The sequence below is a fragment of the Tachypleus tridentatus genome, chromosome 10, assembly GCF_004210375.1.
Source record: "Tachypleus tridentatus isolate NWPU-2018 chromosome 10, ASM421037v1, whole genome shotgun sequence".
In the NCBI taxonomy this organism is placed as follows: Eukaryota; Metazoa; Arthropoda; class Merostomata; order Xiphosura; family Limulidae; genus Tachypleus; species Tachypleus tridentatus.
Window position 1 is genome coordinate 143,073,609 of NC_134834.1, and position 15,262 is coordinate 143,088,870.

Below are 15,262 nucleotides of genomic sequence, written 5' to 3' on the forward strand. Positions count from 1 at the left end.
ATCATTTTATTAGTTGAGCATTCATTTGGTAAAGCGAGATGAAAATTCTTTAAAACGATTAGTTTATTTTCAATTCTGTTATTATTTTTTATTATTTTATTTGGAATATATTATTGATCGATGATAGTGTTAGAGATGGAAATGTTTTCAGATTAGATAGACTTCTGTTAAGCAACCGAAAGGAACAAAATAGATAGACCAATGTTAACCAATTTAAATGGACTAATCATATAGAGTTATATTAAAAACTGAAGATAGACTTATGTTAAACAACTGAAGGGAACAAATTAGACAGACTTATGTTAAACAGTTAAAGAGGTCTGTTACGTATTACGATTCATTTCGGTCGAGTGTTTGATGTATTATGTTATGTAAGTTACGTATAATGGTTTCAAATAGCTAGAAATTTTAATTTTAATTTAGAAGTTAATTGAAGTTCCATATGTTTCAAATTTGTAATGTTTGACAACAAGATTTATACATGCAGTTTTCTTTCTTAACACAAATATATTTTTATATAAAAACAGCAATATAATTTATAATAACGGCTATTACTAATATTGGTTTATATACAAGAGTTTTACAAACTATATTGAGCCTTCTATCTGATCTAGAACTGAATATTTTATCGATGGTCCAGGTCTACGATGATCAAATTAATCCTAAGTTGATACTCAGTGATGTCGAGAAAACCCACTTGTAGAGAAAAATATATATGTAAAAACGGCTCGTTTGAGGAGCGAATAACGTTTCGACCTTCTTCGGTTATCGTCAGGTTCACAAAGAAAAGAAGAGGTAACAGACCGGAAGTTGTCCACATGTTTGAAACGGGTTGTGTAACTGAGAGTCGGAATGTAAATGGCGTGCTTAGATGTTTGAATATATAATGTTATATTATTTATTATATTAATATAATATAATATAATATAATATAATATAATATAATATAATATAATATAATATAATATAATATAATATAATATAATATAATATAATATAATATAATATAATATAATATAAAAACGAGCAGTTTTTACATATATATTTTTCTGATTTGATACTGTTACACCTCGCTTAAGCTATCTAGCTGTCTTTTCTTGGCTGGCCTCACACCGCTCACAGAATGACTTTTCACCGACAAAGATATGTAATGTTCTCGTATAAATACTAACGTCCGAAATTAATTCGAAATCTATAAATGTCCCTTGTCAAATATCTGTATTTTTCCCTTTTAGTAAGTGTGTATCACAATTATACCTTCCGAGGCTTATAGTATACTGACTAAAGAGGCCAAAAATATTATATTACTGTCTCTCGGGCGCATCGGTCTATATACTTATCAGGCGAAAATCTCGAAAGTTTAACAATATTCAAAGACACTCTAGTGTTTTTGCAAGACATATATTTTTGATTTTTGATTTCGAAAATCTTCAATAAGTTTAGAGAACAGGAGGAACTTGAGCAATACACATCTAACAACATACGTTACATGCATTAAACTGAAACAAACGTAGGTATTAAAATAAATGTATAAAAGTAAATCCGCTGCAGAACTAATTATATAGACTTATATTAAACAACTTAAGGGTACTAATTATACAGATTTATGCTAAAAAGTTGAAGAAGAGTAATTTGAAAAACAAAATGATCATCAATAAGAAGTTATGAATTTTTCATAAATTACCTATAACATTGTTCATTTCAGTGTCACACCAAACATGCTCACCCTTTCAGCCGTGAGGGCGTTATAATGTGACGGTCAATCCCACTATTCGTTGGTAAAAGAGTAGCCCAAGAGTTGGCGGTGGATGGTGATGACTAGCTTTCTTCCCTTTAGTCTTACAGTGCTAAATTAGGGACGGCTAGCTACCTTTGCGCGAAATTCAAATAAAGAAACAAACATTATTAAAACTTACAGTTGAAGAGCTCAGTCTATAATTGTGTTTTAAAAAGCGGTTTTTTTAATATGATTCGAAAAAATTTTTGAAACGATCCCCAAATAATTTACGAACAGCGATCTGCCTCTAACATTTTGTAATTGCACTATTTTGAGGTGCTCTTTTTACTAAGACGTTTCGTGAGGTTCAATAGATGTTCATACAGTTTTTAATGTGAATTTTTTCCCAGGTACACATGCACCTTCAAAATAGTGAACTTTCCCGCGATCGATAAAGAGAGCCCACGTGAGAAGCTAAAGGCTCTTCTCAGGCCACCTCGAGCTCAAGAGACAGTCCACTTTTACTCTAGACGCACGTGCACGTGTGCTGTTGTTGCCTCCATGATACTTGTGTTGCTGTGTGTGATTCACGTGGTCGCAGTAGCTTCGGCTGGGGGTAAGTACTTTCATTATACAAACCTCATGGTGATCGCGTGACATGCTACTAATCAGTTGTTTTGTGTTTTATTAGGCTTGTCTCAAAACACACCAACTGCAGTAAAGAAAGCTAACATAAGTAATAAGCTCCAAATCCGGTTTACCAAAATACCTGAATAAAGACAACTTGTAGATCTTTAACTGTTTCACTTTTTTCACAAAATAAACTAAACTCACAAGACAGACAGAAAGACGCAAATAAAAGTTATATGTACAAAGAGAAACTAATAAACTATCCAATTGTTTCTGAGTAAAGATTATAGTAAAATTCACCTTCTGATATATTAAGAATAATAGACATAAAAAGAACGTATGTTCCGCATTACATCTACTCGATTTGTCAAATAAAACAATAGGATAGTCATTAACAGAGAGAATGAACCAGAAAGAACGAGTGAAACATGTCTCGTATACTCAAAGCACAGTGATTATTAGAACGTCCTCTGGTATTCGTTAAGTTCAAAAACTAAGCTGGATTCACTTGGAAACACAGTCAGATGTAAAACAATAAAAACAAATAATAAAAGGGAAAAAATAGGCACACAGTTAAACATATAAAGATATAGAGAAACAAAAGAGGGTTCTCATTACCAGCGTTACTTAAATTCTTTTAGGCAGTATTATAGTAAGTTAATTTATGATTATGAAACTGTTCTTTTTATTAGCAACAGTTTTGTGCATCGGCAATACCAAGCGTGGGGAGCGTATACACCTAATTCGATTTTATTACCCGTCAGAATCTCTAGCAGCCTTCCCTCAAACTGAATTTTTTTTTAGGCAGGATTAAAGTAACTTAATCTCTTACTCCTTCTTTAGCGTACATCAATCGATCTGAGTCCAAAACTGTAATCGTTCTAAAAATGACAGAGCTATGAAGTAAAAGTTTATACTTGGGGGTGGAAAAAATCGGAGCTTTTCTATGAGCCACTATGCCACGGCTAAAATTAGCCAAAGAGACAAACAGTTGTCTAGTGATACAAGATGGAGAATTATGAACAGACAAGTGAAAAGTTAGTTTTACTTAAATAAAGAGATGTTTGAACAACTATAAAAGCATTTTGACTCGCTTCTTAAGATATATATTTATTTGTTATTCAGTAGTCTATTACGATGGTGAAATAAAGTGACAACGTGTAATTAAACGTTCCACTACAGTTTGTATTATATACTGGGATAGCATCACTTTAGTAAGATCGTACTTAACCATATGGTTTCCATGGCAACTATTTTTAAAAATCAATTTGCAATCTGGTAAATTTGTATACATTGATATAAGTTCATGTATTACTTTTGCTCATCTAAACGAAAGATAAAACGAATACTTTAAAGAAATGTAATTTTTGAAAAGGCAGTACCATTACCAAACATGTCGAAGAGTGGAAATGAATAGCACGGATGTATTAAAGAAATAAAGCCAGCTTCTAATACTACACAATAAATATTTACTGTGAGACTGCTCCAGTCTCAACAATTGTTTCACTAATAAATTTACTGAATATATGTAAGTTTACCTCAGAACACTCGTATACGTTATATGCCTCGGTGGTCTCACTGTTTCATCATCAGGAGTACAATATTTTGCACGGGTTAAGAATGATAACCATTCTAGTGTTTCTAATGTTTTTGGTCTTATAATATTTTATCTTTAATTATTAAGCAAAACAATTTTATTGTATTTTGAGACAGGAGTAGTCTCGTTTTAAATATGTATTGTGTACTATTAAACGTTGGGTTTATTTCCCCAAAAGAGGGCCAGAGGTCGCCTGGAGAAGACAATTTTTTTGACAAGTCGCACCAACTGTATAGTAGTGTGTTATCTGCCAGCCAGTCAGTAGACACTAAAATGACGTCATATAAATGACACTTAACGCTGAAAGTTTTATTTCGTGATGTCAGTAAAACGTGCGCATGACACAAATCACGAGAATAATTATGCACTTGGTAGGGTGCATAACATACAAACTTCTAAAGCAAGGCGAAAAAATCATTGTTATTCGTAATTTTAGGTTTTATTTATATTGAAACACAACACTTTTGGGACCATGCAGAAATTCATCTTGTTTCTTTAATACATCTGTGTGAACACGTACACAATCTCAATGTTAGAAACCATTATTCGAATTTAAACACGGACATTTTCAAAACTTTTATGTTCGTAAACACTATAGTGAATATTTATTACACTGCAGCGTCACTGAACAATTCTTTAATAATGGCCTTCTAAAATCATTACCCAAAATGTATATATATATCACTGGAAAAAACATTTTGACTTAATGTAGTCAGTCCACAGCGCTAAGTTTAAATATGTCGTCATTGGTGAGAAAAAAAAAAAAAACACACTTACGAAGGCCGAAGAGGTTTTATCAGATCACAGAACATGATGTACAACGTATACGTACGTGTGTGATCTATATAATATTGTCGCATCAGTAGACTTAAAGTCTGCTTATTGTTCAAGAACAGTGAAGGATGAAGAAACATTTCGGCGGCTGGTTTCTCTTTAACTCTATGTAGCTGTCACTAAACCATCATGATAAGACATCGTAAACTACTTTGATTTTCCTCATCTTATTTTTATATAATGTCATAGTTCAGGAACTGCTTGTTTTCAAGTAGGGTTTACAGGAAAGACATGCACCAAATCAGATTGTATACAATTCAAGTGCGTAGCTGTGTTTTTATAGAAGAAAAGTTCGCTCCTACTTTTTACTGGCTTCTATAATTTTTCGAGACGGAGACGGATTACGAAAAAGTAAAAAAGGAAGAAAAAATCAAGAGCGAAGGAAGCCCATTACTCACTTTCACAACTATATGTATAACGACTACATATATATATACTTGTATGATTACTTCCGCTAGACCGTTATGGAACTAATTATAACTGAATAGTAGGTGACTTTAGAAGCCGTGTGTGAAAACTTTTATTAAGATCTGCAAAAGAATAAACAAACTGGAAAAGAGAAATGTATTTCAAAGATTTCTGTGTTTATGGTACTTTCTGACTTCTAAACTGCTGCTTTAAAATGTTCAAAACATTTCTCGTACATCACAAGAATCCTGATTGTTGCTTAAGTAAAGTAAGGCGAACAAACTACAATAGTGAAAAGTCTTGATAGGTTTGTTCACTGATAACTTTGTAAGACCGAGAAAGAATAAAATGAAATATTTTGTCTATATAAAATGGACAAAACTCATAAAATGAGCTGTTGTCAAGTTTATTTTGTCACTTACGCTTTTACAACTGATGTTTCCATGAACAGCTGTTACCTAAGTGTCAACCTTCGTTTGACATATTTCGTTACCTCAAAATACACGGTTGTGTGTCATGTGGACGAAACATCTTGCAGAATACACTGTGTGTTACTAACAGGAATGATAGTTTAGTAATTTTCTGCTTTCTGTAACTCAAACTGTGATGATCCAAACTGTCACATATTTTCAGTGGATGTGATCTACTAGAATCTTATTTCACATACCGAATTTAAAGATAATCCGTTATAAAATACACGAGATATAAACTCATTAATTTTGATTGCATATTTTTGGTTTTTTCTTCGCACCGAAAGTATTGAAACTTTGATAGGAAAACATACTTAACATATCTGGATTTTTGTTTTAAAGCTTGGTTCACAGATAGATCTTTACATTGTACAACTCGATGTGAAGCCACAATTGCAAAGTTATTGAACAAAAGTCGTTGAAGTTTGAGCTATCGATGTGAAGTCTTTACCACACTTTCAACTATTTCAGTTTTTGTCGTTTTGATTAGAGATGGCTGATTTCAGACCATCAATACTATACGGTGAAGCGTCGTGTAGGTTGATCATTTTAGCTGTTTTGGTTAGGCCAAGCGAAATAGATTATCAGTTTCTAGCTCAAATTTTTAAAAACCTCTTGTAGGTGAACGTGTATTATTCACTATTCATTGCTAACGTTTGAGAACAAATTTGGTAAATTTCATGAAACTTTCCTAGTTAAAGAGTGTTCAGTGTTATATGATATTAGCTTAATCAGTTAGCGTAAATAATGATGTTTGATACGGCTGTACCGAGTGCATGCGGGCGATAACAAGAAACTGTTAATTTAGATTCCATGGCGTTACTTTAAAGAAATTTATGAACAGTGTTTTAAAGAGAGAAAAACTCTTACCGTATGTATTAACTAGTTGGTTGGATCTAGTTGGTTTTATAAAGTATAGGTCTCTTACGAATAACAGGATTGCAATCCTAATTCTAACATTAGTTACTATTCAGTGACACTTTCTTACTTGCTGTGATTTGAATGTCGCTGAAAGCTACACGAAGGCTATTTGCGCTAGCCGGCCCTAACGTAGCAGCGCAAGACTAAAGGGTAGGCAGCTAGTCATCACCACCCACCACCAACTCTTGGGCTCCTCTTTTATCAACGAATAGTGGAATTTACCGACATATTATAACGCTCCCACGGTTGAAAGGGCGAGCATATTTATTGAAAGGAGGATTAGAACCCGCGACCCTCGGAATATGAGTCGAGTACCTTAACCACTTGGCCATGTCGGGCCGCTGTGATTTATTGGTGTATGTAACATTTAATGATAGCTAATCTAAATCATCTTAGGTGTGAAAAAATGTGCGGCCAAAAAAGGATTCAGTGTACAACTTAGATGAATGGAATCAAAATTAGCGTCCAAATTGGTAGCTATAATATTATAATATTGATGGTAAGTTTAAAGCAAATATTAATTCATTAGGTAGCTAGGCCTCGTATTTTGTTTTACCCACCATTATGCCCTAAGCTGAGCAACAAAAAAAAACAAACAACGAAAAACACAAAGAAAACTCTTCCAAATCAAATGCGGTTTACCTCTCCACTTTTAAACAAAACAATGTTCACGTTTGTTCGCAAACTCGAAACAAATTAGTAAAAACCTAACTTAATGCTAGAGGGTTAATAAATAATTAAGCTACTTGAGGAAGCTGAATACATTTGGATTGTTTTAGGTTTAATTCCTTCTGTTCTTTATCACAGTGTGTGTTCATATTGAGACACTTTTACACACTTTAAATTTTACGTAACATGAAATAAGCTCTTGTTTGACTGAAGGTGACGGTTAAAACGCATTAATGTGTTTGTGTGTTTTCTTATAGCAAAGCCACGTCGGGTATCTGCTGAGCCCACCGAGGGGAATCGAACCCCTGATTTTGCGTTGTAAATCCGAAGACATACCGCTGTACTAGCGGGGGCAAAACGCATTAGACTTCACTATTATTGTCATTTCATATGCAAAGTAGTATTCGCAACTTGTCCGGAAATAATAAAACAGATACAATTCATTGGAATTAAAAAAGAAAGTTTTCCTTCTAAACGACATTATGTATAATAATATATAAAGTTATGTATATTACTCAATATTAATAATGAAATTAAACATTTAAACGCTAGATCATTTTACTTAATTAGAAATCCTATTCTCATTAAAACTAGTTAAGATTAAATATAATTCAATTAGTTATTATTGTACTGACAATCTTGAACGTTTTCCTTTTAATCAAAAACTTTTTTTTTTGTGGAAAACGGAATTCGCGGTTGGAATTATATAATTCCAAAGAAACTTTGCCTGGTTTAAAAGAATCTATCTTTCTGCTCTTGGTTCTCTCATTTTATAGCAAACATATCCATCTATGCAATATCTTCAACTACAAGTAAATAAATTGTAAAACAAATTAACCAGCTAAAGTTTACCTACAGTTTTTTTTTAATCAGAAAACAAAATGTAACTATTCATCAGCAATTTCAAGTTAATGACAATTTTACGCTGTAAGCTAAAGGTCCTAACTTGTTGCTAATTGAATATGTAATAAACGACGAAGTGCATTTCACTATAAATTAAAAAGGAAGAGAGAATACGAACATACAAGTCAATCTGAACACTAAAACAAATCTTGCAGAGAAACAAACTAGACAATTGGTTTAACATTTTTATAAGTAATCAATGTTTTGAAAGACTTCAGATACTTTCCCTTATCAAAAGAATCACATTTGTCATATTACTCTCCCCTCTAACAAAACTTTCCATGTACTTCACATGACTCTGACAACATAAATTAAACGAGAAATAGTTCTTCTCTAACAAAACTAGCCAAACATCTTACTAGACATTTGACATCACCCTTCCTTTTACATAACTAACCTAACACTTAATATGACACCCTCTTTATTCTGAAAATGCAAGTTACAATAGTTGAAAATTAGTTAGTTTTTTTTTACAGTAGGTCCAAACCTGTAATCAAATTTTAATTTTCAGAACTAAGCTTACTTATACAGTAAAACCTGTCTAAAATTTCCTGCTTAAGCAAATTTTCCGTCTTAGACATAGTGAACATACATTTCCTTAATCATATATAATTTTTGAGCGGTACGTTATACTTACTTGAAGTAAGACGTTTGTGAATAAAGTTATTATACTGTTTATGCTATACTTATTAGAATAAGAACAAAAATAGATATTCAAAACATACATAAATACACGAAATCTTAATCAAATTTATTTGAAGAAAGTGCCCAATTTCAACTGTTTCATTTTTTTAATGGGCTTTCTCATGTGGTTAAAAGAGAACACTAGTTCTACGGTCTTTTCATGAAGTTCATTTTCCCCTGCATTTTTGCATACAATTTAATAGCTTAATATAACTTAACACTTGCGATGAAGTAAGAATTTCCATTTCCTCCCTATCTTTTCCATTTTGTTCATCTTCTGCATCTCACACTATTACCATCTTGTGATTATATTATAGATTTTAAATCAGCTTAATCAGTTCATTGACAAAACATTTTTGTCAATGTTCTCAAAACTTTCCGCGTTCATAGAATCATTTGCATCAATCTTCTCAGAGTTTGGATTTCACTAGAATCATCATAACAAACAACTTCTCTACAATCTCCGCCATTATCAAAAATAAATCCACACTTTCGAAAGCACTTTATTATACATTTGATTGAATGACTTAAAAATGCAATTGAATGTAACACGTCAATTTTCATGGTCATTTCAGATGCTCTCTTACAATCGGCCATGTTTGCAATAATATGATGAAGCATCAATTTTCTGTATTTCAATTTTATGGCTGTAGAACTGATGTTGTACATGGAGGTAGAAAAACTAAACGAACATTTAAAAGTTGAACTTTTGAGTAACAAGTTGCATTATCTGGGAAAAGTAGAATATTCATATTTTCTTGTTCCATTCTTTTGTCTAATTTAACTGCAAAAATAATGACGACAGAAAAAGAAACAGAATATATTTAACCAATACTTACTGTAACAAAATGTCCGAGAATTTATTAATATTTAAACAAATTATTAATTAAAAAAGAATTTGTTTATATTTAAAGAATAATTTCTTATTTAATTAATAAATATTTAATCACAAACATTTTTTTCGCCTTACTCAAGTTCTAATTCTACTTGTCGACAGATGAGGTAGGTGAAAGTTAGTTTTCTTCCGCTATATAGAAGGCTTTTTATAAAGGAAATCTTAAGATAATGCTTCAAAAATTTGATATTTCCGGTTTGTAGAGGCTTCCGCCTCATGCAGTTTCTGGCTTAAACAGGTTTCACTGTATTATATATATTAATTTTAGTCTAAATAGTCTCAGACATGGTAAAATATATTGCGAAACAATTAAGCCTAATCTTTGTAAGAGTAAATACATGAGTGAGTAGTTGGTCACATATCGTAAAAGGATCGAGTGTATTTGGTGTGAATAGAGATGCACATGAATGAACAATAAACGACACTGAAAAAATAATTAAAATAAATATATATTAGCTGAATCAATTGAAGAATAAATAAAAATAAATCTCATGAAACAGAAGCTAAAATCACTGTAAACTAAACTTACACTCAAATGTGAGACTGCTCATGCTGGTTCACATACATTTTCAATTCTATGGAACATGCTCGCCCCTTCAGCTGTGAAGGTGTTATAATGTGATGGTCAATCCCAGTATTCGTTGGTAAAAGAGTAAACCAAGAGTTGACGTTGGGTGACGGTGACTACCTGCTCTTTCTCTAGTCTTACACTGCTAAGTTAGGGACGGCTAGAGCAGATAGCCCTCGTGTAGCTTTGCGCGAAATTCAAAACAAAAAAACAATTCACCATAGTGAGTGGTGAACTACAACACACAATAATTCAAGAGTTATAAAAACTGTGCTTATGCGGTTGCAATAATAAAACTTAGTCTCAAATAGGCTATTCCCATGTCTATTGTTCACTTTTCATCAATGAAAGCTACTTAAGTGCATCAGGACTAAAATGAACGAGGAGTGAAACATTTAGCAAGCATCAAACGGAGATAAAAACTCTTACATTTCTTCCTTCCTTAATCTCAGGATATGGAATAGATCTAAATCATCGTCACAATTTTAATTACGAATCTAATACTTCTATTTGAGCTGCAATCTTAAAAAGACAGCGTAGAAATAAAGTTCATTATCCATCACTATCTGCATGTCTTACCAAGTGTAACACATTATTTCATATCACCTCATAGTTTCTAAATAGAGATATTGCAAACATGTACTGAAATAATAAATTTAATACAAACAGAAATACGTTAACCACCGTATGTATTCAATCAGGTATCTATTTACTTATACCATTCTTTACTCGTATAGATCTTGTTTTCGAAATAATACCAAGTTAATAAAGGCATAATGAAAATCACAATGTACCATATTTCTTAAGAATAAATCAAAAGTATTTGAAAAACCAAAATCTTCAGGAAAACATAAGAAAGACAAGTACCAACATCAAACCTAATCTGTTACAAAAATAGGCGTTGACAAAAACGTTTGTCATAAGATATAAGGACTAGGCCTGTTTTATTTTTAGTATTAAACAGATTATTCAGTACTTTAGGGCGTTTCCATCTCACCCACACCATGTTCACCATATTCATTGCTGATGACACGTTTCATACAGTTCGGAGCTCAGCAGGCCAGGTTGGACACAAAAAAACACAATAATGGTTGAAAAACTGTTTACATAAGACTTTTTCTTTTTACAAAAACAACAATTCTTATGATTGTTTGTTTGCGAGTTTCGCGCAAAGTTACAGGAGGACCATCTGCGTTGGCCGTCTCTAATTTAGAAGTGTAAGACTAGAGGGAAGGCAGCTAGTCATTACCACCCACCGCCAACTCTTGGGTTACTCTTTTACCAACGAATAGTTGGATTGACTGTCACATTATAATGCACCCATGGCTGAAAGGGTGAGCGTGTTTGGTGTGATAGGGATTTGAATCCGCAACTCTAAGATTAAAAGTTGAGCGCTTCAATCACCTGGCTATGCCGGGCCACTTACACTGCGAACACCTGTTCTGAGCTTGCAAAGCGTGATTCCAGTTAATTATACTTGTTGGCCTGACATGGCCAGGTGGTTATGATGCTTGATTCGTAATTTGGGGATCGCGAGTTCGCATCTCCGTCTCACCAAACATACTTGCCCTTTCAGCAGTGGGACGTTATAAGTGACGGTCAATCTCACAATTCGTTGGTAAAAGAGTAGCTCACAGGTTGGTGGTGGGTAGTAATGACTATTTGCTTTCCCTCTACTTTTTAACTGCTAAATTATAGATATTAGCGCAAATATCCTTCGTGTAGCTTTGCGCAAAATTCAAACCAAAACAGTTAAAGTTGTTATAACACTTTAGAAAGTTGGCTTATTATATTTTTAACATCACTTTCTTTATTACGTTTCTTAGAACAAATATAATTAATTTATTCACTATATACAAGATTTATAGCTAATTTTACAAACATCAAACACATACTGAATATTTACTGAATCTTGATCTCGGTCAGGAAACGTTCCACAATTGCAGTTATTTGCATTTGTTGTTTGAGAAGATTTTTAGGGTTGGCTCATAGCTATATAGATGTCATTCTTGGTTCAAACAAAATGTGACTCAATCAGTCGAGTTTCCCTATCGTTTGCAGTTATAAGCTGTTGGATTTTTGTTGCTGTCTATCTTTTTTGGACAAAGGACAAGTACTCTGGTACAGTCAACAGTTTAATACTGGTAATGGGCACTAGCTTATTAGTTTCATAGGTTTAGAGTTGCAAGGGATTTACCAAATTAAAGGCTGGATTAAGCAAGCCTTTTTTTTTCTGGAGAAATCTTTCCTTGGATAAAATTGTGGACATTTTTCTATTTGTCTGCAATTGGGTGGTGGACATTACCATCCAAACCTTAAAAGATGGTTTTGGAATAGCTTTCATGGTAAGTTTCCTTGCTTCCTAGAGCGACATATTTTGTATTCCTAAGTATAATTACTATAATAATACTTGTGGAAAATATCTTCTAAATTCGAAAGTTTGTCCAAAATTATTTGGATGAATGTATGTCTAAGTATTAATTTAATGATGTTGATAAATGGCATATCCCATGACTAAATTCTATCAGAATTTCCAGATGTCCTGTTCATTTTCCTGCTGCAATGATATTGATGGCAGATCAAAGCTAGAATAACACTATTTGCAATAGAGGGGGTTCACTTTGGAAATGTTTACCATCCTCAATAATGATTATTTCTGTGAATCAAGAAGCTCTCAGTGTTGAGTAATGATGGTGAAATGTCGAGCTTCATTTGGATTAATACACTAAACACTGACTACTGCTTTTCAACAGTGTTTCTAACTATAACAAAAATTTGATATTATATGAAGAAAATGAATCTAAGTCATAAACTTAAGTGCATACAAGGTGATAAACATTTGTCTCACATATAAGGAGATTAATTTCACCTGTATATGTAATATTCGGCCCAGTCTCACTTGTAGTTAATTAACCATGACAACATGATAGGAAGCAATTGTGTTGTTTTCTTCCGCAGAGCAAACTGTTTTAATCCCACTTTCAAATGAAGCATGTAATCAAACCATTTACAAACCGGTTTTTCTTTCCTAAATACTGGCTAATGATCACTCTCACGTGATCTTTATGGGCGTGGCAACATTCAAAGCCTGCTTAAACCTTACTAAATAAAAGTACAAGATAAGAGAAAAGAGTTAGCCATGTTCAACTCGCTTCATTGCAATATACACTGCTGGCCAAAATCTTAAGGCCAATGAACATAAAGAAAAAAATATGCATTTTGCGTTGTTAGACTCAGCTACTTATTTGAGTAGAGCTTCTAAAGATGAAAATAAGAAAAGGGAAATAAAAAAAAAACTTTTTCAGCATTTAATAGGGAAAATGTGAACACAATGAAGTTAGCCTAAATACTAGCTGATCAAAAGTTTAAGACCATACTGAAACGAAGCGTTAATCGGTAAACACATTGTCAACATCTCCCACTGACATCTCCTGTGTTACGTTGGGTAAAAACATGGCAAAGGCTAAAAAGTTGACAGAGTTTGAACGTGGCAGAATTCTCGAGCTGCAAAAGCAAGGTCTCTCTCAACGTGCCATCGCTGGTGAGATTTGGCGAAGTAAAACTGCTGTTGCAAATTTCGTAAAAGACCCTAAGGGATACGGAACGAGAATTTCAAGTGGTCGGCCCAAGAAAATATTGACGGGGTTGAGCAGGAGGATTCGACAGCTTGTCCGGCAAGACACCAGCCGATCGTCGAACCAGATTAAGGCCCTTACGGAGGCAGAATGCAGCTCAAGAACAATAAGACGGCATCTGCGAGAGAAAAGCTTTAAAAACCGTAAACGTTTTCAAAGACCACGCCTCCTTCCACACCACGAAACAGCTCGATTAAACTTTTCTGAGAAGCACCAAACATGGGATGTAGAAGAGTGGAAGAAGGTTTTGTTCTCTGATGAGAAAAAATTTAACCTGGATATTACTGGCACGAAAAGGATATCCCACCGGAGACATTTTCTACACGACACAGTGGAGGAGGTTCCATCATGATCTGGGGCGATTTCTCCTTCCATGAAACAATGGAGCTTTAGGTTGTACAGGGGCGTCAAAAAGCAGCTGGCTACATTGGCATGTTGGAGAGAGCATCCTTATTGACTGAAAGCCCCCGGTTGTGTGGAAATGACTGGATCTTTCAGCAAGACAACACTGCAATCCACAATGCCCGCAGGACAAAGGACTTTTTCATGGCAAATAACGTGATTCTTTTGGACCATCCAGTGTGTTTGCCCGAACTGAATACAAAGGGCAGTGGCATTAGCTATTTGCTACAACACACAACATAATCAAGAAGGCTTTCCTGGTGAAGTCGCTGGATGCAATGCTTATGGATTTTAATGTGATTGGCTGTTAAAATTAATATTAGAAAATCATTGCCCTCGTATAGGAATGGTGGTATACGTTAACTGACAGACTTTAGTGTAGCCTTTTGCAATGGAACTTATGTTTCAGGGCTATAGTCAAGATATATGGTCTTCAGATAAAGTATGCCTGGACGTGGCAATGTGAACTGTAACGACGTCTTACTGTTTCAGATCATTTTAATACAGTGTACACAACTCGTGGTTCAAAGAACAAAGCAAAAACAATAGTTACAACTTGAGAAATCACTTAGTTACATGAACCACTATGTGAATGCGTAAGATACTCATTATAAATTACTTATTAAAAAGCAATATGGAACTCAGGTAGTAGAAGTGGTAAGACACTTTGAATACATCATAAAACAATGCATATACCTTTATATTTTTAGAAAAAAAGACTAAATGCTATATACTGTTCATACAATCTATAATTGTATAACACCCAAAAAAGTTGATTTTTTTTTCTTCAGTATAAGCAGGCGATTTGTTTAACTCTAATCAAGACAATGATCTGGCATTGTTGTAGAACAGTGTAAGAGGAGCACTCACCATTCCAAATACTTAAAATGGAAAAGACTGGATTTAGGGATAATCTGCAAATCTACAGT

The 15,262-nt window shown here is 33.6% G+C and overlaps 1 protein-coding gene across 4 annotated transcripts in view; it reads left to right on the forward strand.

Moving 5' to 3' along the window:
- The window catches only part of LOC143230494 (uncharacterized), a 198,273-nt gene that overhangs the window by 77,469 nt on the left and 105,542 nt on the right, over positions 1-15,262 (forward strand). For all 4 annotated transcript variants that reach the window (XM_076464171.1, XM_076464169.1, XM_076464172.1 and 1 more), the window contains exon 2: positions 2,128-2,333. In XM_076464171.1, coding sequence (XP_076320286.1) covers positions 2,279-2,333 — 55 coding nt within the window. In that variant the 5' untranslated portion in view covers positions 2,128-2,278. The remainder of the gene's footprint in view (positions 1-2,127; positions 2,334-15,262) is intronic.